General features: G+C 37.8%; 1 protein-coding gene across 1 annotated transcript; it reads right to left on the bottom strand.

The window, feature by feature from the left end:
* Nucleotides 1-6,057: 6,057 nt before the first annotated feature.
* CPR132 (cuticular protein RR-2 motif 132) lies at nt 6,058-24,201 on the bottom strand. Its single transcript, XM_073077926.1, has 6 exons — nt 23,915-24,201; nt 19,217-19,391; nt 14,742-15,048; nt 7,626-7,730; nt 7,203-7,280; nt 6,058-6,919 (listed from the first exon to the last, which is right to left on the bottom strand). The coding sequence occupies exons 2-6, from the start codon at nt 19,378-19,380 to the stop codon at nt 6,119-6,121; spliced, it is 1,455 nt and encodes a 484-aa protein (XP_072934027.1). The 5' UTR covers nt 19,381-19,391; nt 23,915-24,201; the 3' UTR covers nt 6,058-6,118.
* Nucleotides 24,202-24,444: the final 243 nt, after the last annotated feature.

Here is a 24,444-nt window from a genome sequence, read left to right as displayed (position 1 = left end):
TATAGGAGTAGCAGACGAGCATACAGTCCACCTGATGGTAAGTGGCTACTACCGCTCGTGGACATCTGTAGTCAACCCCAGATAGGATTAGATATTCCCACCTGAGTTCGGCCACAGATGCGTCGCTACCCCTGAGGACTAAGCTGGAACGCCTCGGAAAAGTCTGTCTCCCATACCACACCCTTTAAATCGGAACACAGCAGCGCCTAACACTGCTGTTATTAGGTAGAAATAAATTATATTATGTTTTTAAATGTTGTAATGTAAAAAAAAAGTATTTTATTTACAAATTCCGGTACAAAGTACGAATAAAATTACTTTACTTTATCCTCCAAATGTTTGTAAAAGTAAAATTATTATTATCATTTCATAAACATTGTAAACAAAAATCGTAGTAGGTACATAATTAATAATAACCTTGATTGTTGTCCTTTTGTTTCTTTGTACGATATTTTTGACAAAAACTACCATATTAAATAAATTATTATGGATTCATAATCATAATCATTTATTCATTTGCCAGTAAGGATTACAATATTGGATGTTTGCATTTTGGGAACAACGTGCAAACACGTTACTGTACCAAACTAGGATAATTAAAAACTTAGATAATTATCTAAGGTTCCAAGTATTAGCGTACAAATGATAACAAATTTCTTATATCTAATTAATTATTATAAAAATAGGATTCTTATCGTGCGTGTGTGTGGCATCCTAAGCATTTAGCGCTTAGATCTGAAAGTGGTAGTAGATACAGCTTATCAAAGTTTCTTGATAGATTATCTTGCAAACTTACCGCACTTGATATAACTAACTTTCTAGCTTGCAGATTAGATAATTGCGTAGTAACTTCAGGTAACGTTTCATAGACTTCGTCTGCTGGCGCGCGGGATATTGTCTACCACGTTGTATACAGCCATTTTGAATTAAGTGTTAATAAAATTTTAAATGACTTTATAAAATAGGCTAGTTGATTAATAATACACAATCATATTTGTTTATTTTATTTTTTAAGAGCACTTTTTTAATATTTATTATTGGAGTATTTCATCTAAACAATTTTAATGTCTTAACACATTTTTATTTCTTTGTACTCGTATCACTATTTAAAAAAGTTGAAATGCCCTCCATATTTTAACGTCATAAAATATATAAATAATGTCATTAACATGCTGTTAAAGATATTACTAAACTTAAAATTTACCTAATCATTATTTTTATGTACTTTTAGTTAAATAAGTTCTAAGTATCAAAAGTACTTAGAATACATTTTTTTAATATACCATCAAGTCAAAAAAGTCAACAAGTTTGAGTTTGTGTTGATAAAGAAACGTTGCTTTTCCAATTAACGTAATATAATTATACAAAATATTACTATAATTACATTTTGTAAATAAATTTAACTTTATAATTAAAAAGAGCTTTATTGTCTACTTATTTAAAATTGTAAAATACTTTATTGTAAAATACCTTTATTGTTTATATATTTGTAAAATGAATCCGGCAACTGCACAATTTTACGGTAGTTCTCGGAACACAATAATTATTCAAATTAAAACCTCAATTCGTTCATTAATTAATTTGTGGGCGATAACTAATTGGACTCTATTATGTAGTGGATCCAAATTACAGAAAATAATACTATTTTATAAAATACCTACACATCGTTAATGAAACTAGTAATTTATCTATACTATTATTATAAAGAGGAAAACTTTGTTTGTTTGTTTGATTGTAATGAATAGGCTCAAAAACTACTGGACTGATTTTAAAAATTCTTTCACCATTCGAAAGCTACATTATCCACGAGTAACATAGGCTATATTTTATATGAAATATATTTGATAAATAGATTTTGAGGCGGTACAAATTTTGCCGGGTCAGGTAGTTAAAAAATAAACAAAAACCTGACTGAAATTATTAAAAAGGGAAGGTATGTCATTGACATCTATTGATCATGCTTTTCTTTTCCTTTCAAACTGAAGTGTTTAAACCATAATCTAACGTTCTGACCAAGTTCGAATTTTTAGACTTATGCTTGAGAACTTATTAGACCTCTCAGACTGAAGGTTTCCTCGCGATTTTTTAATTCCTTGTGATAATAAATTCCTAATACGCACATAACATTGAAAAATCAGAGTTACGCGCCTGGTATTCGAACTTCGGACCCCTCGATTATCGCTGTTGTCAACTCATTACTGCAGTCTGCTGGAAACGGGTCTCCTCTCAGAATGAGAAGGATTAGGCCATAGTCACAGGCCAAGTATGAATTGGTTGATTCTACATACCTTTGTCACTTTTATTTTTGTAAAAAGCAGTGATAGCCTAGTGATTAAGAAACTCGGCCTTTTGATCGAGGGGTCCGAGGTTCAAATCCCAGACACACACCTCTGATTTTTCAAAGTTAAGTGCGTATTAGAAATTAATTATCACTTGCTAAACGGTGAAGGAAAACATCGTGAGGAAACGTGAATACCTGAGAGATTTATAAAAAAAAATCTCAAATGTATGTGAAGTCTACCAATACGCACTAGGCCAGCGCGGTGGACTATGGCCTAATCCTTCTCATTCTGAGAGGAGACCCGTGCCCAGCAGTGGGACAGTAATGGGATGTTGATGCTGATAGTGATGTCATTTTTTTTAAGAACTCTCCGGCGTATATATTTACTCACAATGTTTGCTTTCACCCTTAGAGCAAGTGACAATTAGGTAATTTCTCTTCGACTAACTACTTTTGAAAAAAAAACGAGTTATGTGCCTGGGATTAGAACCTCGGTCTCTCCGATTGGTCCCTCTGATCTACCACTATCATTATTGCATTATCCATTAATTACAATACTAATTCAGTGTCGGTTTACTAAATTAACTATGTAACGTCTTGGTTCGAGAGGTTTAATTTATGTATAACTAGCAACTTGACCCGACAACCTCTGGGATCAATTAGGTTAATGGGTTGATCATATTTCCTTTTACGTATACCTCTCATGGACTATAGGTAACTTTCTCCCCGTGGATATTACGACCAATTGAAAGATTTAAAATGGAAAGGTTGTAGCTATTCTTGTGTTAAAAAACTAATCAAAATATGTTTTTTAAAGTAGGTACCTACTTAGATCCTTTACAGAATATTTGAGCGTCAATAAATCTATCACCATTTCGCAAGGTATCATGAAGAAGGAGCGGTAAAAGAAACTTCATAACACACATCTTTAAAAATACGCAATTAATATTCACCATCATATATGCAGCTCATATGCTTCTCCACTCTTATATTAAAAAAAAACTAAAGGCTATAGAATCAATAGTGCTTTCTGCCTTATAACAGCAGTGTTAAGCGCTGCTGTGTTTTTGTTTGAAGGGTGTGGTAAGGGAGACATACTTTTCCGAGGCTTTCTAGCTTAGTCCTCAGAGATAGCAACGCCTGTGGCCGAAGTCTGGTAGGAAGCTAATCTTATCTGAGGTTGATTATAAATGTCATTACTAAATAGAATCCACTTACCATCATATGAATTATATTCTCCTTTGCTGCTTCGACATTTTAAAAAAGAAAACGCAAATACCGTTAGTTTCTCGGGTGAATTTCCAGCATTTTTGTCGGCATATCTATCTATCGGTCGTGCATAACCCTCGGTGGTTTATTCTCCACCGATCTTAATTAATGGCCAGTACAAAGCCTATCACATCCCCTATACTTGGCATCGGCCCCTACTAAGGGCGGTTTTGTTTCGGTACTCGTACTACTCGGTTGATACTATGTATTCTAAAATTGTTGATTTTAGTCAGAAATTTTGGATTTCTGTTTTCGTAGTTTACGGGGATAAATCATTTTGAGTTGTAAAAGGCATTGATATAAATCAAATAGATGGTGGTAGAACCCTTTGTGGTTCGAACCCGGCGGCACCACCGCCACACCTATTTCTACCTAATAACAGCAGTGTTAGGCGCTGCTGTGTTCTGGTTTGAAAGGTGTGGTAAGGGAGACAGATTTTGCCGAGGCGTTCCAGCTTAGTCCTCAAGGGTAGCGGCACATCTGTGGCCGACTTCAGGTAGCAATATGTAATCCTATCTGGGGTTGATTACAGATGTCTATGGGCGGCAGTAACCACTTACCATCAGGTAAACTGCATGCTCGTCTGCTACTCCTATAACAAATAGTTCTACCACCTTCAAACATCTTTCACACGTGAAAAGATTTTATTTTTTATACAGACGGCATCATCCCCTTACCAACAGTCGCACTACATGCTCAATGCAATTATCATGCACTTTACAATTTCATATAAAAAGTTAAACTGCAGTACGAAATGCAAAAAGCCGCAACGGAGCAACACAGCGCAAGCTTTGCGGGTTACTGGGTTGCATATTCTGCAGTTTTTCTAGCCGTTCCCACGTTGCAGGTCTTGTAACTGAATATAGTAGATTGTGTTTATAATGAACCAAGGGGCGGTAGGTTAAGATGACAGTACAATGTTATTTGTAATGTAATTTCGAATTGTTTTAGGCGATAAAAAGAAGATCTTTACACCGCTACTTTTTTTTCGATTTCTCAGGTAGCACGTTTCCTTACGATGTTTTACTTAACCGTTTAAAAAAGGTATAATTAAGTTTTAATGCGCACATAACTTTGAAAAATCACAATCTGGGATTTGAACCTAAGACCCTTCGATCAAAAGGGCGAGTTTCATAACCACTAGGCTACCACTGGTTTTTTTACAAATATTTCGTTAAATGTATAAAGTTTATGTATTTTTACATTGGAGTATACATGGAGTATAGATAAATACTATTATGTGACTACCTGCCTATAGTTTAAACTTTACAGTTGGTGACCTAGACGCAAAAAACAGTATTAGTCTAAGTGTTAAGAAACTTGGCCTCTGTATAGAGGGGTCTGGGGTTCAAATCCCAGGCACGCACCGATTTTTCAAAGTTACGTGAGTTTTAGTAATTAATTATCATTTGCTTAAACGAAAATGAGGGAACCTGCATACCTAAGAAATCTTAAAAAAGTATTCAACGGTATGTCAATTCTACTAATTCGTGGCCAGCGCGGTGGACTATGGCCTAATCCTTCTCATTCTGAGAGGAGACCCGTGCCCAGTAGTGGGACAGTAATTGATAGATACGTAATAATTTTATAAATAGGAATGTCATTTAATTTATTCCACTTACCATACCATACCTACGAATACTATGTTACACTAATTGGCTCATCTGTATGAAATTTGGCTGGCAATTGGTTTAATGGGAATTTGGGAAATGACCGTAGGGTACTTTTGATCCCAAATTATAAAAATCCCGAGGGAATAATTAACCGTGGCTGTCCCTTTTAATGGAGGATGTTACCGATCAAAATACAGATACACAAACAGTTATGAGGAAAAATAACTTATAGTGAAAATAAAATAATATTTTTTATTAAATTTATTAAGACCATCACAAAACATAAATACTTAACATCTACAATTTTAACCTATTAAGAAATATATGTAGCCTTATGTAATATTAAATAGGAAAAGTTTTACTTTATTATGGTGTTATGTAGGTACCTATACAAAAAATGATTTACAGAAAAATACAATTATACGAAATGAAATTCACTCTTAATTTTAATTGGTAATAAAAATGTCAATAATAGATTTATTTCAAACCCAGCACAACTTAAGGAGAATAATCAAAATTCACAGTAATGACGTAATAGAAAGAACAAGGGTGAGTCGGAATTACGTTGCAGGGTTCCGTACTATTTCATAATATATTTCCCTTATATACTTGCACAAAAAAACAGTTTCATTCAATTCGAGATTCTGAAAACGATTCTCATTTGACTTAATTTTATTGTTGCTTTACAATTTATTAAAAAGCTTCTAGCTGTAATGTTTTAATTAAAATAGAGAAGAACATTGATATACATTTAAATAGAAAAGAAAGAGAGACAGACGACTTGTTTAGTAATAATATTTAATTTACTCGAAGACATATACGAGTAGTAGCAATAAACCGGATATGAAAAGAAAAAAATGCCTAGAGACGCTAGCGAGAGCTAGTCTTATAACAGCTACCCTTTATATCAATATCTTTCATTTTAATTCAGAATTCTTATCATACAAACACAATCTTAAGTAAAAGTCAAATACTTATTGAGCCTGTTAATAAAATTATTAGTAAGTATGGGTTTAGAAGCCTTAATCCTTTCTTTTATACTAGCGATAGTTGACGCTAGGTAACTCGCAGGAGTTACTATGAAAGGTTTGGGCGTTGTAACCGCTTCAACTAAAGGAGTGCTGCTTCTAACGTTAGTATACAATTTAGGAGCTATTACAACTACATTATCATTCAAATTTTCATAATTAGGTGATGACGGGCCGTTTATTTCTACTGCCCTATCGCTTATGTAATCTTTCTGAAACGGTTTCCTTGTAAATAAATCCTTTATATCTTCATACGCTGGACGTACTGTTGTGAAAACTGTTGGTGTAGGTTTAAATGCTGTAAATTTACTTCTATGTGTATCATAATTTGGATATTCTAAGGAATAATCATTATAATATTCTTTAGATTCGTATTGATTGTAATCTTTCGTTGGATTCACGTTGAAGTCTCTTTGAGTGTAATCGTTTTGGTTAAGATCGTAATTGTAAACTGGGTTAGGTTTTGGATAATCATTATTGTAATTCTTATATTCGTTTTGGGTTTCCTTAACTTTATAATCAATATGGTTAGGATCATCTGTATCATATCTGACATCAGCTTTGTAGCCGTTTTCATCGGCCGTGTATGATACGATCTGCATTCTCCCATCCGGGAGTCGAACCCTGTACTCTCCGTTCGTGGCAGATCCGCTGCTTTGCTGAGTATGAGAGAAATCATCGCCTGTTTTCTTATCTTTTACTGAGTATGAAAATGCGTAGTTTTCACCCTGAAAATAAGAATTTTCTAAGTGCTAAAAGTTATTTTGATTATTTTTTTATTTGATGACTATTTAGATGAAATTTACAAAAATGCAAATAAGCATGTAGTTCATCTGATGTTCGTAGCTACTATATTTAGCGGATAATTTTAAAAGGAAAGTAGCCACTCCAGATAAATTTGAAACGCCTGATAACTGTAGAACTAAAACATTCATCATTTCACGAGACTTGTACAATATTACTTCCTTACTTTTATGATATTGCATTTTCAATGTCTTAAATGTTACCTACCTGATTATATTCCGTGTTATCATTTTCATCAGCTACTTCGTTATTTTCATAGCTTCTTCCATAATCTGGCTCAGTATTCTGAAATTAATGTTATTCGAATAGATACTTAACTAACTCTACGTTTTAATGACATAGAAATATCAAACGAGAATGTGAGATGGTAAGTGGCTGTTGCTGCCCATGGTCATCTGTCATCAATCCCAGATAAGATTAGAGTCCTACCTGAGATTGACCGCAGACGCGCAGCTACCCCTGAGGATCAAGTTTGAACGTCCCGGAAAAGTAAGTCTATCTTATCTTTCACAGCAGCAACAGCAGCGCTTATCATGTTATTAGGCAGAAGTGTGGTGATGGTACCCCCGGAGTCCAACCACAAAGGAATAGATCCTTTCTATGATCGCGTCAAAAAACGAAAACAATTACCTTATAGTCGTAGTGGGTGGGTGTGGGGTTTTGTTTTATTTTCAGCAACTTATTCTGCGCATAATCGGACAATGCTTTGTAGATTGGCGGAAGGGAAGTTCTTTCCTGTAAAATATAAAAAAAATATTGGTTGAAACATAGATTAGTAAAGATTACTCGCTCCTAACAAGAAAATGTAACCTTCTGACAATTTTGACTGTCAATTATTTTCGTGTTTAAAAATATTAAAAAAATGTAGTTTTTAGATAATTTACGAATGAAACGATATTGCTTCGCAATTTTTCTTCGATTTAGTGTCTTAATGGCGCATCTTGTCATTATTCCGCGTAAATTACACCATGACAGCTATTAAATGGCTGACAAAAATGTCAGCCGTTTTAGTCATTTAATGGCTTCCTTCAATTACAGGGCGGTGAGATATCTATTCTTATCTATGGGTTGAAATTATAAAGTTATAAATTGTATTAAATTTCTATTAAAGTAGCAGACGAGCATGCAGTCCACCTGATGGTAAGTGGCTACTGCCGCCCATGGACATCTGTAATCAACCCCAGATAGGATTAGATATTCCTACCTGAGGTCGGCCACAGATGCGTCGCTACCCCTGAGGACTAAGCTGGAACGCCTCGGAAAAGTATGTCTCCCTTACCACACCTTTCAAACCGGAACACAGCAGCGCCTAACACTGCTGTTATTAGGCAGAAGTAGGTGTGGTTCGGCTAGCAGAGCTCGGGGTAGCATGCGTCGTAGCAAAGATCCGCGGGTTGGGCCTACAGGTAGCGCCCTAGAAAACCGAGGCGATATGGTTCCACGGCCGTAGGCCCAGAATTGAGCCAGTTGAGACCTCAGTGCGTGTCGGTGAAGCGGATGTCCGGATAGGCAGGTTCATGAAGTACCTTGGCCTAACACTGGACAGCCGCTGGTGCTTCGACGAGCACTTCGACCGTCTCGTCCCTCGAATTCATAAGGTAGCGGGTGCTTTGCACAGACTGCTGCCGAATGTCGGGGGACCAAGGGAAGAAGTCCGCCGCCTCTACGCGGGTGTGATACGCTCGATTGCGCTCTACGGTGCGCCGGTATGGTCGGACAAGTTGTCTGCCAGCCGGCGTCGTGCGCGGAAACTGAATTCCGCGCAACGTACGATCGCAATCAGAGTCGCCCGAGGTTATCGTACCATATCGTATGTGGCGGCGACATTCCTGGGGCGGTTTCCGCCCTGGACATTCTGGCGGATATGGACGCACGGGTCTTCTATAAGATCCGCGACCTCCGTCAGAGGACTGAACCCTTCGACGAAGAGACGATCGGAGCGCTTTGGAGGAGAGCCAGATGGCGCGCTCTGAGGTGCTGGCGCGAACGGCTCCAGGAGCTATGTTCCGAGGCTGGTTGGCCAAAGGGTGGTTGACGCTATCCTACCAAACTTGCGGGCCTGGCTGAAGAGTAGGGGTAGAGTGACCTACCGTCTTACTCAGATACTCACCGGACATGGCTGTTTCGGTGAGTATCTGAATAGAATACAAAGAGAGGAGACGGCCCATTGCCATCACTGCGGACACGACGAGGACTCCGCACAGCACACGCTGCAGTACTGCCCAGCGTGGGAGTCGCAGCGGCGGATCCTCGTCGAAAAAGTGGGACCGGATCTGTCTCCGTCGGCCATCGTCGGAGCGATGGTTCAGCGCAGCGACGCCTGGAACGGCATGATCACCTTCTGTGACGTGGTCATGTCTGCGAAGGAAGACGCCGCCAGCAAGGGAGCGCGCTGAACCCGCTCGGAGGAGTAGCCGCCGCGGCCGTAGGTAAGGGCCCCCGGCGCGGTGTCCCTGTAGTTCCGGGACTAGAATAGGGTTACGGTATCCCCTGCCTGTCGTAAGAGGCGACAAAAAAGGGGCTTCCGGGGTTGCGGGCGGCAAGAGTGGGAGCTCGAACCGCCCGGCCAGCGGCCCCGGGAAGGACGACGGTATGTGTGGTCGCATACCGTCGTATACACCAGATGGTGTGGCCAGCGTCAAGCTCAGCTGAGCGGAGCCCGACGGGGCAACGCGCTAAGAGGACTCCGGTTGCGTTCCTTTGGAGATCCCGGAGCCCTCAACGCAGCGTTGAGGACGGCCACCGGGGGGGTTTTAGTGCGCTAAAAATCCCACATAACTCGGCGTCGCTCCCACGTTGTCGGGTACCTTTTGAAGGTTTCCCCCTTGACAAAAAAAAAGGCAGAAGTAGGTGTGGCGGTGGTGCCGCGGAAGTCGAACCACAAAGGGTTCTACCACCTTCAAATTAATATAAAGTACCATATTACTCATTTGGTACTTTATACATACAAATATAAGTTACCATTAATAATAGGTATTTTGATCAATATTTAGATAGAGCAACTAAATGTACACACATATAATACTTAACATATAAATTCGTACAGATTCAAAACAAAAGCGCTAATGACGTGAACTAATCAAAGGTCATCAATATTCATAGAATCTATTCAAGCTGTTCATTAGCTAATTGACGAATTTGTTGCAAAATAATTCTAACATTTAGGAAAATGTTAGAATTATTTCTGCTATTGATATGAATGCGTGATTTTCTACTGTGTATAAGATAATAAGAGTACTAATGAGTACAGGGCCGCATTTGGACAGAGTAGACGCTATTGCTTCCACAAGAATGAAAAATATATAAATTTCGACGGGTCAAAACGCTTAATTTTTTCTAAACAGCCTTTTTGAATTTTTACTGAGAATACGTTTGCACTTAACTCATATAACATCTTTGTTAAAATAACTTTATTTCAAACCTCCAAATACGGCCCTGAAAAACTTATATATTAATGAGCACAGAATAAAACAAATTTAGGCTGATGTTACGAAATTCTCCATGTATACTTCTAGCGTACTGGAATATTTGGGGTACAATTGAGCAAAACTAAACAAAAGGGCTAATGACGTGAATCGAAGCTGACCGGTAATCCATATTCATGGAGTCTATTCAAACCGTTCAATAGTCCGTAATTGACGAAACTACGGCGCTGATAAAAATGTCTGTTAACACTTTATTTACGACTATTCAATCGAATTTCGAGGATTTCAGCATTTTCACAGTTTTTTTTCTCCCTGTTGAATAAAATTGATAGTTTAAATTCATTGGTCTTCTCAGAAAATTGAAAATAAGCAATGATCATTTTTGACATCGAAGTCTCCGATTTGTTCAGTTTTAGAGTAGAACAAAAAAAGACTGCTCTCAAAATTTGCTAGAGGCTATTTCTAGCGTACTGCAAAATTTGGGGTATCAATCGAATTTTCAAGATTTCAGCATTTTTACTCCGTGTAGAATGGAATTGATAGATTTAATTCATTAGTCTTCAGCGAAAATTCAAAAAAGCAATGACGATTTCTGATGTCAAAGTGTCCGATTTTATGAGCTTGGGAGTAGGACAAATAAAGGCAGCTCTCAAAATTTGCTTCAAGCTATTTCTAGCGTACTGGAAAATTTTGGGTACAATTGAGCAAAACTAAACAAAAGGGCTAATGACGTGAATCGAAGCTGACCGGTAATCCATATTCATGGAGTCTATTCAAACCGTTCAATAGTCCGTAATTGACGAAACTACGGCGCTGATAAAAATGTCTGTTAACACTTTATTTACGACTATTCAATCGAATTTCGAGGATTTCAGCATTTTCACAGTTTTTTTTCTCCCTGTTGAATAAAATTGATAGTTTAAATTCATTGGTCTTCTCAGAAAATTGAAAATAAGCAATGATCATTTTTGAAATCGAAGTCTCCGATTTGTTCAGTTTTAGAGTAAAACAAAAAAAGACTGCTCTCAAATTTGCTAGAGGCTATTTCTAGCGTACTGCAAAATTTGGGGTATCAATCGAATTTTCAAGATTTCAGCATTTTTACTCCGTGTAGAATGGAATTGATAGATTTAATTCATTAGTCTTCAGCGAAAATTCAAAAAAGCAATGACGATTTCTGATGTCAAAGTGTCCGATTTTATGAGCTTGGGAGTAGGACAAATAAAGGCAGCTCTCAAAATTTGCTTCAAGCTATTTCTAGCATACTGGAAAATTTGGGGTACAATTGAGCAAAACTAAACAAAAGGGCTAATGACGTGAATCGAAGCGGACCGGTAATCCATATTCATGGAGTCTATTCAAACCGTTCAATAGTCCGTAATTGACGAATCTACGGCGCTGATAAAAATGTCTATTAAGACTTTATTTACGACTATTCAATCGAATATTGAGGGTTTCGTGTACATTCAACATTCACACAATTTTCTGCTATAATATGTTTTTTTTTATAATATAGGAGTAGCAGACGAGCATGCAGTCCTGATGGTAAGTGGCTACTGCCACCCATAGATATCTGTAATCAACCCCAGTTAGTATTAGATATTCCTACCTGAGGTCGGCCACAGATGCGCCGCTACGCCTGAGGACTAAGCTGCAACGCCTCGGAAAAGTATGTCTCCCTTACCACACCCTTCAAAACGGAACACAGCAGCGCCTAACACTGCTGTTATTAGGCAGAAATAGGTGTGGCGGTGGTGCCGTCGGAGTCGAACCACAAAGGGTTCTACCATCTTCCAAATTTATTAAATTTCAATGTTTCTTCTACTCTTATTTTTGTCTTAGTGCAGTCTGCTTTAAAGGATATTTTTTGGTGAAGTACATTTGATTGTAAGTAAATAAATATAAATAAGGTCATAGCCGCCCATGATGTCCATAGGCACTGGTTACAAAAGCAACTACATAGGGTCCATTCAGAATTCGTGATCGGATTTAGGTAGAACATCAGCCTACGTAAAGCCGACTAATGATCACCGAAGCGCAAATACTGTTTTACGCTAACAATAGGTATCGTGATGAGATCTCCCATGATAAACGATATGGGTTCTACCATCTTTCAAAATCAAAATTTAAATGGCTAGATAGTTTTACAAATAATATACTCAGGTCTTGTACTACACCTACCCTCAGAACTCTCTCTATGATGTCAGTACTCAGTATACCTTTTTGTTTTTTTTCATAACGAGGGGGAAACCTTCAAAAGGTTCCCGACGACGTGGGAGCTACGCCGTCTTATGTGGGATTTTTACTACACTAAAACCCCCTCCGGTCGCCGTCCTCAACGCTTGTTGGAGAACTCCGGGATCTCCGACGGAACGCAACCAGAGTCCTCCAAGCGCGATGCCCCGATGTTCGGGCTCTGCCCTGGGAGAGCAAGCTTCGCTCCTCCCATACCATCTGGTGTTCACGACGGTATGCGACCACACATACCGCCGTCCTTCCCGGAGTCGCTTACTGGACGGTTCTAGCTCCCACTCTCGCCGCCCGCAACCCCAACTTTTAGTCGCCTCTTACGACAGGCAGGGGATACCGTAGCCCTATTCTAGTCCCGGAACTACAGGGACAAGTACTCAGTATACCTACGAATTAATTCCTTAACCACATATTAAACAAACTCCAAAATAAACAGCATAGAACGCGGTAATAAAACAACTTCCCAACAAGCAAAATGGGTATATCGTATACGGAAACAATTATGTACATAATTCTGAAAAGCAAGCGAATTAATCGGGCTTAAACAACACCTGCCTTACAACAATGGTGCCATAATCAATCATACGCCATAAGGGGAACAGAAGAAAGAATAATATCACGGAATCATTCCCGAAATTGTGGCTATGAAACCGGCTGTTTATGACGAGCGGAGCGGAGCGGAGTAGCGGTTAGACACATAGAAAACTTATTTTAACATCAATTATATCAACGTTGTCTCTTCTACTGGCGAACTGTACCCTTAGTGTGAGTTTTAACAAAAATGATTGTTTTTGTTTTTGTTTTCGTATTTCCCATACGAATCAGTTTAGATACAGTCCGCTAACGGCACTGATTGGATATATATAGGTCATTGGATCATGGTCATTGGATATGTATATATGTCAAAACGTAAAAAGTCATACTAAGGGTACTGTACGAAAGACAGCCGAAGAACTCCTCAAATCAGGCTCTAAATATCACGACCAAATTATGTGACTACATTTCGACAGGTTTGCGAGTTTTTTGCAAGGGAATACAGAAGCTATTATTATAGATGGCTTTTACGCATATCTGCATAAATACACAATCTTTAGTATGTCTTAATATGTGTACGTATATAAACACACGGGAATCCAATAAATGTGTGTATTTTTTATTTCTTATATTATCCTTCAAAATTTGGTGGTAACAATCTTCTTCTTCTTGCGGTGCCTCCCCAACCAGTGAAGGTCGACTATCAGCTGTTTAAATCTCTCACGGTTTTTTGAGAGGCGAAATTGTTCAGCTGCGCTTGCTATCCCCGTCCACTCTCGAATGGTAACAATAAAATCGCCAACTTAATGGCCTCGCCGTAATGGATACAAGCGATTCGCAAGTCATCGTGGCAACAGTCAATGCGAATTTCAGCTGTCGTTGTGGCCAGTCTTGACCCACGTTACTGTCCCAATGCTGGACAAAAATCTTTCAGGAAAAGTAAGTTTAGGTGTGCAGTGACAGCCTAGTTTGAAATTAGATCCCTCGATCACGAGGTTCAAGGTTCAAATCCTATGCATGCATTTTTGTTTTTAACACGCTTTTATTAGCTTGGGTTGTACGTATGTATGTATGTATATATGTATGTATGTATGTAACGGAATCTTTCAGCTCAAATTTCACCCGTTTCTTGAAGCATGATAAACTTTAAACTTTGCACACGTATCAAGGACCGATGACAATGCAATAATTAGATAACAGTTTCCCATTATTCTTATTAGATTAATTAGAAATAGGTAAAAACTCTTTGAAGGTGGTAGAACACTCTACCGTTCAACTTCGCCCGCACGCCTATTACTGCGTAATAATATCAGTGTTAAGTGCTGCTGTGTTCTGGTTTGAAGGGTGTGATAAGAGAGAAATACTTTTCAAGGCATTCCAGTTTGTCCTCAGGGGTTGCGGCGTATCTGTGGCCGTCCTCTGGTAGGAATCTAATCCTATCCGGAGTTATCTACATTCGTCCTTGGGCAGCAGTAGCTAACCGTCAGGTGAAATGCTCGTCTGCTACTCCTATATTATACAAAATAAAATCACTCACCTCATATTCATTATATCTGTTATCAGCGACACTATTACCCCTCACTTTGTTCAACACTTCTTCATATGGTACCCTATCAGGAACATATTGCAAGGGTGCTACGGTATATAACTCGTAGGGTAAACCCAAATATGGTTTGAAGGTAACATGGTTGACTTGGGATTGTTCTGCGATGGAATTGTTCTGGATCTTAGATCGTGGGTTCAGATCGCTCTTCGCAATCGCTTGGAGAAGGGGTCGTGACGTCACCACTAGGGGTGGTCGGGGCGGCGGTGGTGCGTCGTTTGGGAAGAGGACTGGACCTTGCCTGAAAACATATACAAACATAGAATAGATACACATATATAAACACAGTTTTTTCATCACAAATAAATATATCTACAATCCTATTGAAAGACTACGTCACAATACATAAATATTTTATACAAACATCATAGATTAGTAAAGATTACTCACTCCTAACAAGAAAATGTAACCAGTTTTGAGAATTGAAAAGTGGCGTAACAAAGTTTTGCCACGTCTCCGTGCTAAAATGTCCCTAATATATTTTAAATACTTATTTATTTATTATGTAAATCACGCCGTATTAGTTATTTAAATCGTAAATTTTCTCTAAAATGTTTCTCTTATTTGTCAAGAATTAAAAAAAATAACGGACAAATCAACCGTTTGTGGATTTATTCAATTTCAAGGCGGCGAAGTATCTTTACTAATCTATGATAAACATAGTATTTTTCATCGCAAAATATAATTATATATATCAACAATTATATATACATAATTAGCTAATTGTATAAAAAAATAGAATTGATGTAGCAAAGAACTGCCTGATGGTCAGTGGCCACCGCCGCCTATGGACGTCTGCAAGAAATTTCATATAGAACATAGACTTTATCTGAAGCAGATCACAAATACGTTGCCGCGCTAAGGATTAAGATGGTTGTCAGTCAGTATCCAGACCCTTTCACCAATATGCTTCAAGCTAGAATTATATATGGCGGTGGTAACCCTGTCTTATCCGTACTTATCCGAGGCGTTCCAACTTAGTTCTCAGTGGTAGCAGCTCATTAGCATTATAGCATTATCTCATAGCATTTGGTTAGTATAGATTGATGATGATTGATGATGATCGATGATTAGGATTCATAGCATTTGATGGGCATTAGCTCATAGCATTTGAAGGTGGTAGAACCCTTTGTAGTTCGAGTCCGGCGGCACCACCGCCACACCTATTTCTACTTAATAACAGCAGTGTTAGGCGCTGCTGTGTTCCGTTTTGAAGTGTGTGGTAAGGGAGACAGACTTTTTCGAGGCGTTCCAGTTTAGTCCTCAGAGGTAGCGGTGGATCTGTGGCTGACCTCAGGTAGGAGTAACTAATCCTATCTGGGGTTGATTACAGATGTCCATGGGCGGCAGTAGCCACTTACCATCAGGTGGACTGCTTGCTCGTCTGCTACTCCTATATTATAAAAAAAAAAAAATTTTTGGCCGACCTCATTAAGAACTTTAATGTTATCTGGGGTTAATTACAGATGTCCATAGACAGTAGCTTACCATAAGGTGGATCACACGTTCGTTAGCAACTTCAATATAAAAAAAATATGTATCATAAATCGGTAAACAAATTCCGTGCCATATTATTAGTAGGTTTACCGCAAAATACAAAATTACCGAATAATCAGAATAATAAATTTTGGCTTGGGTGTGTTAATCATTTGCGCGAGTCCCTAATGAATAGAAATTAATTTCGAAATGAACTATTGTATGTACATGGAATTACTACGCATTTTTTACTCATGAATTTTGAATATTTTGTGTAAAAATGTAAATGATTTGTGTCTAAAGCCTAAGTCATTATGTGTGTGACCAACTTTAGGTTTTTTATGACTGAAGTAGCAGGTATGTAAGTAGCAGGATGGTATGTGGTGTCTGCCGCCCATCTGTAACTAACTCCTAATAGTATCTATGATCATTGGTCTATCAGAGGTCAATCACAGTTGCTACGTTTGAGGTTCTCGGTCGCTTCATATGTTAAATCGATCGACACGTGTTAAACGGTGCGCAACCCTTCCACGGAACCGCAAGAACTGCTTTACCCTAGAAATATGTGTGGCGGTGATACCTCCTGTCGAACTATGCTGATCCTTTTTTTGTTGACGAGGGAAACCCTTCAAAAGGTACCCAGTGTCGTGGGAGCGACACGGGGTTATGTGGGATTTTTACCGCACTAAAACCCCCCGGTGGCCATCTTCAGCGCTGCGATCTCCGGGATCTCCAACGGAACGCAACCGGAGTCCTCTGAATGTGTTGCCCCATCAGGCTCCGCCCAGGTGAGCCCAGGCGCTCTCCACACCGTCTGGTGTTTACGACGGTATGCGACCACACATACCGCCGTTCTTCCCGGGGAACTATGCTGATCCTACCATTTGGAGCAGTTGTAGCCTTACCATCAGGTGGACTGCATGCTGTTTATTAAGTTTAAAAGTAACAGTACCAGGTATCAAGGTGTTTAATCGAAAACCGATAATATAGCATTAGGAAATAGAGTTGCCACCTATTTTTGAAGGAGGAATAGTATTTTTAGGAAAAAAGATAATTTTAAAAAAGGCAGTAAAATAAAAGTAAATGTACTATATATTATTTTTAGTATATATTTTTTTTTATAATTTTATTTTTAGGGACACATTTTAATTTTTATGACGATATTTTTTTGTCGACTTACTGACATGTTCTAAAAGTATTTAGAGTATCACCTGAGTGTGTGTTTGTGGGGACTAAGTTGGAACGCCTCAGATAAGTATGTCACCCTTACCACACCCTTCAAACCAGAACACAGCAGCACTTAACACTGCTACTTATGGCAGAAATAGGTGTGGCGGTGGAGCTACTGGAGTACAACCAGAAAGGGTTCCACCACCTTTAAAACACTTTAAATAGTAAATGTTATAGGATAACTTAATTATATAGAATGGGTGGCAACCCTATCAGCAAGCGCTAACGCTAACTGCAGTTACGCTAACGCTGATAGCTGTTCATTTAACTACAATCGATCTAAACTTAGTCGATTGATTGTTGTTTCCATGTCTATTACCTACCTCGGATGGAAGGCCTTTAACTACTGGATCCAACTTTAACTAATTCATCTATATCACCGAAGGTTTACTACGAGTATTATTACTTCTCACTACTATTAACAGCAAGTTGAAACTCGGCCTCTCAGCGGTCCGATGTTTAAATCCCAGGCACTTTTATTTTTTAATATTAGGATCGTATTAGAAATTAATTATCACGTGCTTTATTGGTGAAGGAAAACATCGTGATACTTTAACTGCATACTTTAGAAATTAAAAAAATAAGTTTATAAAGGTATGTGAAGTCTACCAATCGCACTTGTCCAGTGCGGTGGACTATCGCCTAATCCTTTTCATTATGAGAGGAGACACATGCCCCGCAGTGGGACAGTAATGGGTTGATGACAACGACTGTCTTAGGTATGTCAACACATTTGTGACCGGTTTAGATACAGCTCCTGTTTTTTATGCATTCGATTACAGATGTCCATGAACGGCAGTGTTAATGTACCATCAGGTTAAATTAAAAAAAAACTTGTAAGTAATAACGTAATTTTATAATTGGTTTCTAATGACATCCGTGTTATATTTACCACAAGCGCGGTTTCTATAATAGAAGATAATTGGTTCTAACAAGGATATTCTCTTTAACTATTAGATACTATTTATAAAAAAAACATAATGACATTATTGAAGCGTCCGCTTGCCTATACAAATATACTGAAGAACATAAAAATATTCTTAATAAAGGCATTCCCATTTAGTTTTCTGTGGTAGCAACGCATCTGGAGCCGAACTTAGCATGCAGTCTACCCGATGTTAAGCTACTATGTTAAGCGCCCATGGAAATCTGTAATCAACCCCAGATAGGATTAGGTATTTCTACACCACCGCCACACCTATTTCTACCTAATAACAGTAGCGTTAGGCGCTGCTGTGTTCCGTTTTGAAGGGTGTAGTAAGGGAGACAGACTTTTACAGATTATTCCTCAGGGGTAGCGGCGCATCTGTGGCCGACCTCAGGTGGGAATATGTAATCCTATCTGGGGTTGATTACAGATGTCCATGAGCGGCAGTAGCCACTTACCATCAGGTGGACCGCATGCTCGTCTGCTACTCCTATACTATAAAAAAGAAAAAAAAGGAAAGATTTTTTGTTTGCGTGTTTGCATTGAATATTCTCCGAAACTGCTGGTATGATTTTAATAAACATTTTTAAATATTATTATTAACTTAGGTAATTTATCCTGAAGTAACATATCCTATAAATTATTAAAATAAGTTTTTTAAACGGATGAAATAATTTACCAACTTAACTATCAAATTGACCTCTCTAAACGAGTGAGTCTCATACAAAATGTCTTTTTAAGTGGTTTATATGGTCTTAAATAAGTAGCTACTTACTTTGTAGGTTCCGGGGTAACTTCTTTCAAATACTGCTTTATCTCATACGGGTGGTAGTTGAAATTCCTCGGCGCTAGCAGGTTTGATGGCGTTGGTAGTTCCTCTGCCGTTATTCCAAACAGAAATAGAAAGGAAAAGAAGGTGACGAAAGAGTTTGACTTCATTATAGCTTGTTCTGTAACAAATGAAAAAGTAAATGAAATAGGGTTCCTTTTGAAGTGAGTGTCGTAAAAATAAACGGACAAGTCCACAACTACCAAGAACTTAGAAGACAGAAATATTAAAACCAAATGTCGAATTAGTAGAATCCTTCGCAACTTTACTGCTAATGCATCACCTATTTCTATTTCATAACAGTAGTGTTAAGAGCTGCTGTGTTCTGGTCTGAAGGTGTGGTATGAGAGACACACATCATATAGGCATTCTAACTTTATCCTCAGGTGTAGCAACGCTACTTTGGGCGGCCTCGAGTAGGACTTTAATCTTATCTGGGTTTGATGACAGGTGTCCAAGGGCGGCACTGACCACTTAACGGTAGACTGACTGTATGCTCGTCATCTTGTAGGTACTACTCTGTTACAGAGGAAATTCCGAACATCATCGTCAACCCATTACTGTCACACTTCTGGGCACGGGTCTCCTCTCAGAATGAGAAGGATTTGGCCATAGTCCACCGCGCTGGCCAAGTGCGTATTGGTGAACTTCACATACCTTTGAGATTTTTTTATAAATTCGTCAGGTATGCAGGTTTCCTCGCGATGTTTTCCTTCACCGTTTAAGCAAGTGATAATTAATTTCTAAAACGCACTTAATTTAGAAAAATCAGAGGTTCGTGCCTGGGACTTGAATCTCGGACCCCTCGATTAAGAGGCCAAGTTTCTTAACCACTAGGCTATCACTGCTGCTAAATTCCGAACATAACATCGAAAATGGGTGACGTGGGAGCGAATATCGAACCCTAGACAATAAGTGTAGAATAAGTGTAGGTTTATAAATATAACAATAATAATACTTCATTTAGTAAATAATAACACCTATGTTTAACATTACGTAATCTATTGCCGTAACAAAAATCTAGTTCATCCAATTTGAGATATTCTACAATAAGCATCTTCTGTCAATCAATATAAGGTTCTATCTTCAATAAAGGATCAAACACATTCAAGTTAGTACTTATAAATTGCATTGTTAGAGTAATTCCCACATAAGTACTATTAGGCTATGCGTAGTATGCAGACCAAAAAAATAGACAAAGCCTCGCAGAACATTGTTGAAGCGCAATTAACACCTTTTCGTCTAAGCTATGTCATAATTATGTCTGTCTTATAACATCATTGTAGTGTTACCGTGTTTTGGTTGATGGGTGTGGTAAGGGAGAGATTTTTGTGAGGCTTTCCATAGTGCTCGTGTGGCAATATACTTTAATGAGAATCTAAACGATTGAGAATAATATGTAACTAAGTTTTAATTTCCAGAGCTCGCTCCGAAGTCGCTACACATGCAATTATTTATTGTATGTGTAGCGACTTCCTGTCACTCGCCAAGAGATGGCGCTGCTGAATCACGCTATCGAAGTTTTGTAAAACATCTTGCATATATACGAGTACAAGCTCCGAACTGAGACTGTCGGAGCGCGGCCGCTCCTCGGGCATGATCACCTAGCCCGGCGGGAGATCTCCCTTTGCCAAATATGTGTAGTAATTTCTGCCATACTAAATGTGTTCGTATTTTATTGGAATTTCATTCGTTTCAATCATTTCTTCACTACTTTTTAATTATTTCGATTTCGATAGCCTACGAAATATTACGAAGATGGAACTTAGGAGGATCTTACATACGTCAATTACTAAAAATAGTATAACGTAAAAATCACATAAGAACAATGAACCAAATAAAAAAAAAATCAAAAAGAACGCAAACAAAATCATCCCTTGCAAACGTAAAATAATTCAAAAGCGTTAAAATCAAAACAAAACAAAATAAAACAAAAAACAATACGGCACGAAAAAAATAAATTCGCCGCCCAATCAATGGCTGGAAATAAAAAAAAAACAATCATTTGTTATCTTGATTGCATCATTGTCTTGTGAGCGCTGTCACGGATAGCGGCCATTGCGTTGTCATGGCAACGTATTGTTTCCCGCGCTCGCGTGCTAAAATGGCGATTTGCATATTCCATACCTATATGCGATCAGGGCTGGAACAGACTTGCTACTTTCTTAACATATTGACGTCAAAAGACATAGATTAGTAAAGATTACTTGCTCCTAACAATAAAATGTAACATTTTGACAATTGTCACTGTCAATAATTTTCGTGTTTGAAAAATATTACAAAAATGTAGTTTTTAGATCATTTACAAATAAAACAATATTTCTTCGCACTTTTTCTTCGATTTCGCCTTAAATGCGCATATCGGCATTATTCCGCGTAAATTCCACCATGACAGCCATTAAACGGCTGACAGAATTGTCAGCTGTTTAAGTCATTTAATGGCTTCCTTTAATTACAAGGCGGTGAGATATCTATACATATCTATGTAAAAAGATAACACAACGACGAACGCTGGTCGAACTTGTATCGCGTGAATGCATGAATTGCAAACCAATATAAATGGTCTATTCAAATCCGTTGTTTACATATAGATACGTATATATTTGCTAAATATATTTAAGCTTCCTGAAAATTTAATATTAAAATTCGAAGTAGTAATCTTTAAAAGAGAACTAGCTTTAACTGCTTTGGAATGTTTTTTGCTATGATACGCAGGGCAGAAAAAAGAAAGAAATAAAAAGATTGACCTGTTTAAAAGAAGGACAGAAAAAGTACATAAAGAAAAGAAATAGGTAGGAATCAAAAAAGAAAATCTTTTAAACAGGATTTCTCTAGATTGAAAGCCACTAAGACCAAACTTTCACACCTTAGTCCATTTTTATACTATATTTTCTCCAGGAATAACCATTTTAGAATGGATGAATGTTCAAAATCGTTCCTCTGAACCAAGCCTAACATCAGTAGCATATTTTATACACGACATGTATGAAGACACGTACGTTGTCTTTATTCGATCGCGTCGCAGATTTGAATAATTAACAAAATTTTCCGGAAGTGTAATTGGTTTGTTTTCGAACTTTGTAAATTTGCAATTATTTCGCGAATTATAATCGTTTATACCGGGAAAAGTCGGTTTGTTGTAAAGGCTTATTGAAGTTATTCTTTTTAATAATATAGAAGTAGCAAACGATGGCAAAGTAATAACAGTAGTGATAGGCGCTGCTGTGTTCCGGTTTAAAGGGTGTGGAAAGGGAGACAGACTTTTCCGAGGCGTTCCAGCTTAGTCCTCAGGGGTAGCGGCGCATCTGTGGCCGACCTCAGGTAGGAATATCTAATCGTATCTGGGGTTGATTACAGATGTCCATGGGCGGCAGTAGCCTCTTACCATCAGGTGGACTGCATGCTCGTCTGCTACTCCTATATTATTAAAAAAAAAAGAAAAAAAAAACAGCTTGGACTTCACTTGATGGGCGATAAGTGACAACTGACGTCCATGATATCTATAGTCAACTACAGATAAGATTAGATTCCTACCTGAGGTTGGCCACAGATGCGTCGCTACCCTTGAGAACTAAGTTTTAACACCTCGGATATAAGTAATAAGTAAGGGTTTCCTTACCACACCCTACAAACTTGGACGCAGCAGCGCTGAATACTGCTGTTTAGAGCAATTAGGCAGAAAAGGTGTGACAGTGGATCTGGAGTCAAAGCTCAAAAGTTTTTACTATATGTCCATATCGTGACAAAGATTTTAAATTTCTAAGTATTTCCGTGAAAAATAACAATATTTTAAAGGTTTTTTTAAGTACGGCTTTTAAAATTAGACTCACGTTTTTTAATAGGGTAAACTGCTAATTTCTGGTTTAAAGAGACACTGCTACGAGGTTTTCTGAGTCCTCAGGAGTACAAATGTATTTGTTGACCTCAGATAGAACTGTCTTATTTTCGTTAGGTTATAGATATCAAATACTTAATGTCAAGTGGGTAGACTATTATATTAATGTATGCGTAGTCATTATAAACATATTTCTAGAATTATAATGCTATTAAGGTCCAAAAAGCAGTGATAGCCTAGTGGTTAAGAATCTCTTACTCTCGATCGAGGGGTCCGAGGTTCAAATCCCAGGCACGCACCACTGTATTTTCAAAGTTATGTGCGTATTAGAAATTAATTATCACTTGCTAAACGGTGAAGGAAAACATCGTGAGGAAACCTGCATACCTAAGAGATTTATAAAAAAAATCTCAAAGGTGTGTGAAGTCTACCAATACGCACTTGTCCAGCGCGGTGGACTATGGCCTAATCCTTCTCATTATGAGAGGAGACCCGTGCCCAGCAGTGGGTCAGTAATGGGTTGTTGATGATGATGATTAAGGTCCTACTTTTTGTCATCCAATAAGTTGAACCTTGACAAAAACCTATTGTAGATTGTAAGATTATATTAATTTTGATGAACACTGGAATTTATTACATTAACAATACGTGAGATTAAATATAATAATATTGATTTTTATCATTTATAACTACAATATAAATAAGACTCTAGGACATATATTATTTATAAAATTACAATCAAATTTATTCTATCCTATCCTACTTTTTCAATATCCACTAATAATGATATAACTTTTAAAAAAACTTACCTTTTTATATCATCTGTGGCATAAATAAAAATATTCTAAGTCCATCACATATTTCCAAATCACAAACTTATCAGAATACATAAAAATCCGCACTTAAATTGTAACGTATAAATTATTAATATTAATTATAGTATTGCAATATTATTCAATTATTAATAAAATATTATTTAAATATCTACAACTGCAAATTATTGCTTAAAAAACAAATTCGAAAAGAGATAAAAAAGCGCGTCAGAAAGATTCAAAATGGCCGAAGTTTATGGCGCGAAAGTCAGTGGCAAAGTGACAGAACCCTTGAAGCTACGTAGTTTTATTACAGAGTTCTTTTCATGGAAAGTATGCCTATTATAAGTTTTGTAACCCTATCTCATTAACGTTGCGACTCTTTAGTTGCTTTTTCTTTGAAATATCTCCTGAGAGTTACTTTGCAATGGTTCTAACTGAGTTGTTTTGAAGGGAGTATAAGTTTTCGTTTATTATGAATCAATTTTAGTGTCGATTTATTGGCTCATCTTTACATTATGTTGAGA

The sequence above is a fragment of the Epargyreus clarus genome, unplaced genomic scaffold (genome assembly GCF_041222505.1).
Source record: "Epargyreus clarus isolate Ecla_fem2 unplaced genomic scaffold, WU_Ecla_fem_2.2 ptg000011l, whole genome shotgun sequence".
Lineage (NCBI taxonomy): Eukaryota > Metazoa > Arthropoda > Insecta > Lepidoptera > Hesperiidae > Epargyreus > Epargyreus clarus.
Note: the sequence above shows the minus strand (reverse complement) of the source record. Positions and strands in the feature narration are given on the sequence as shown.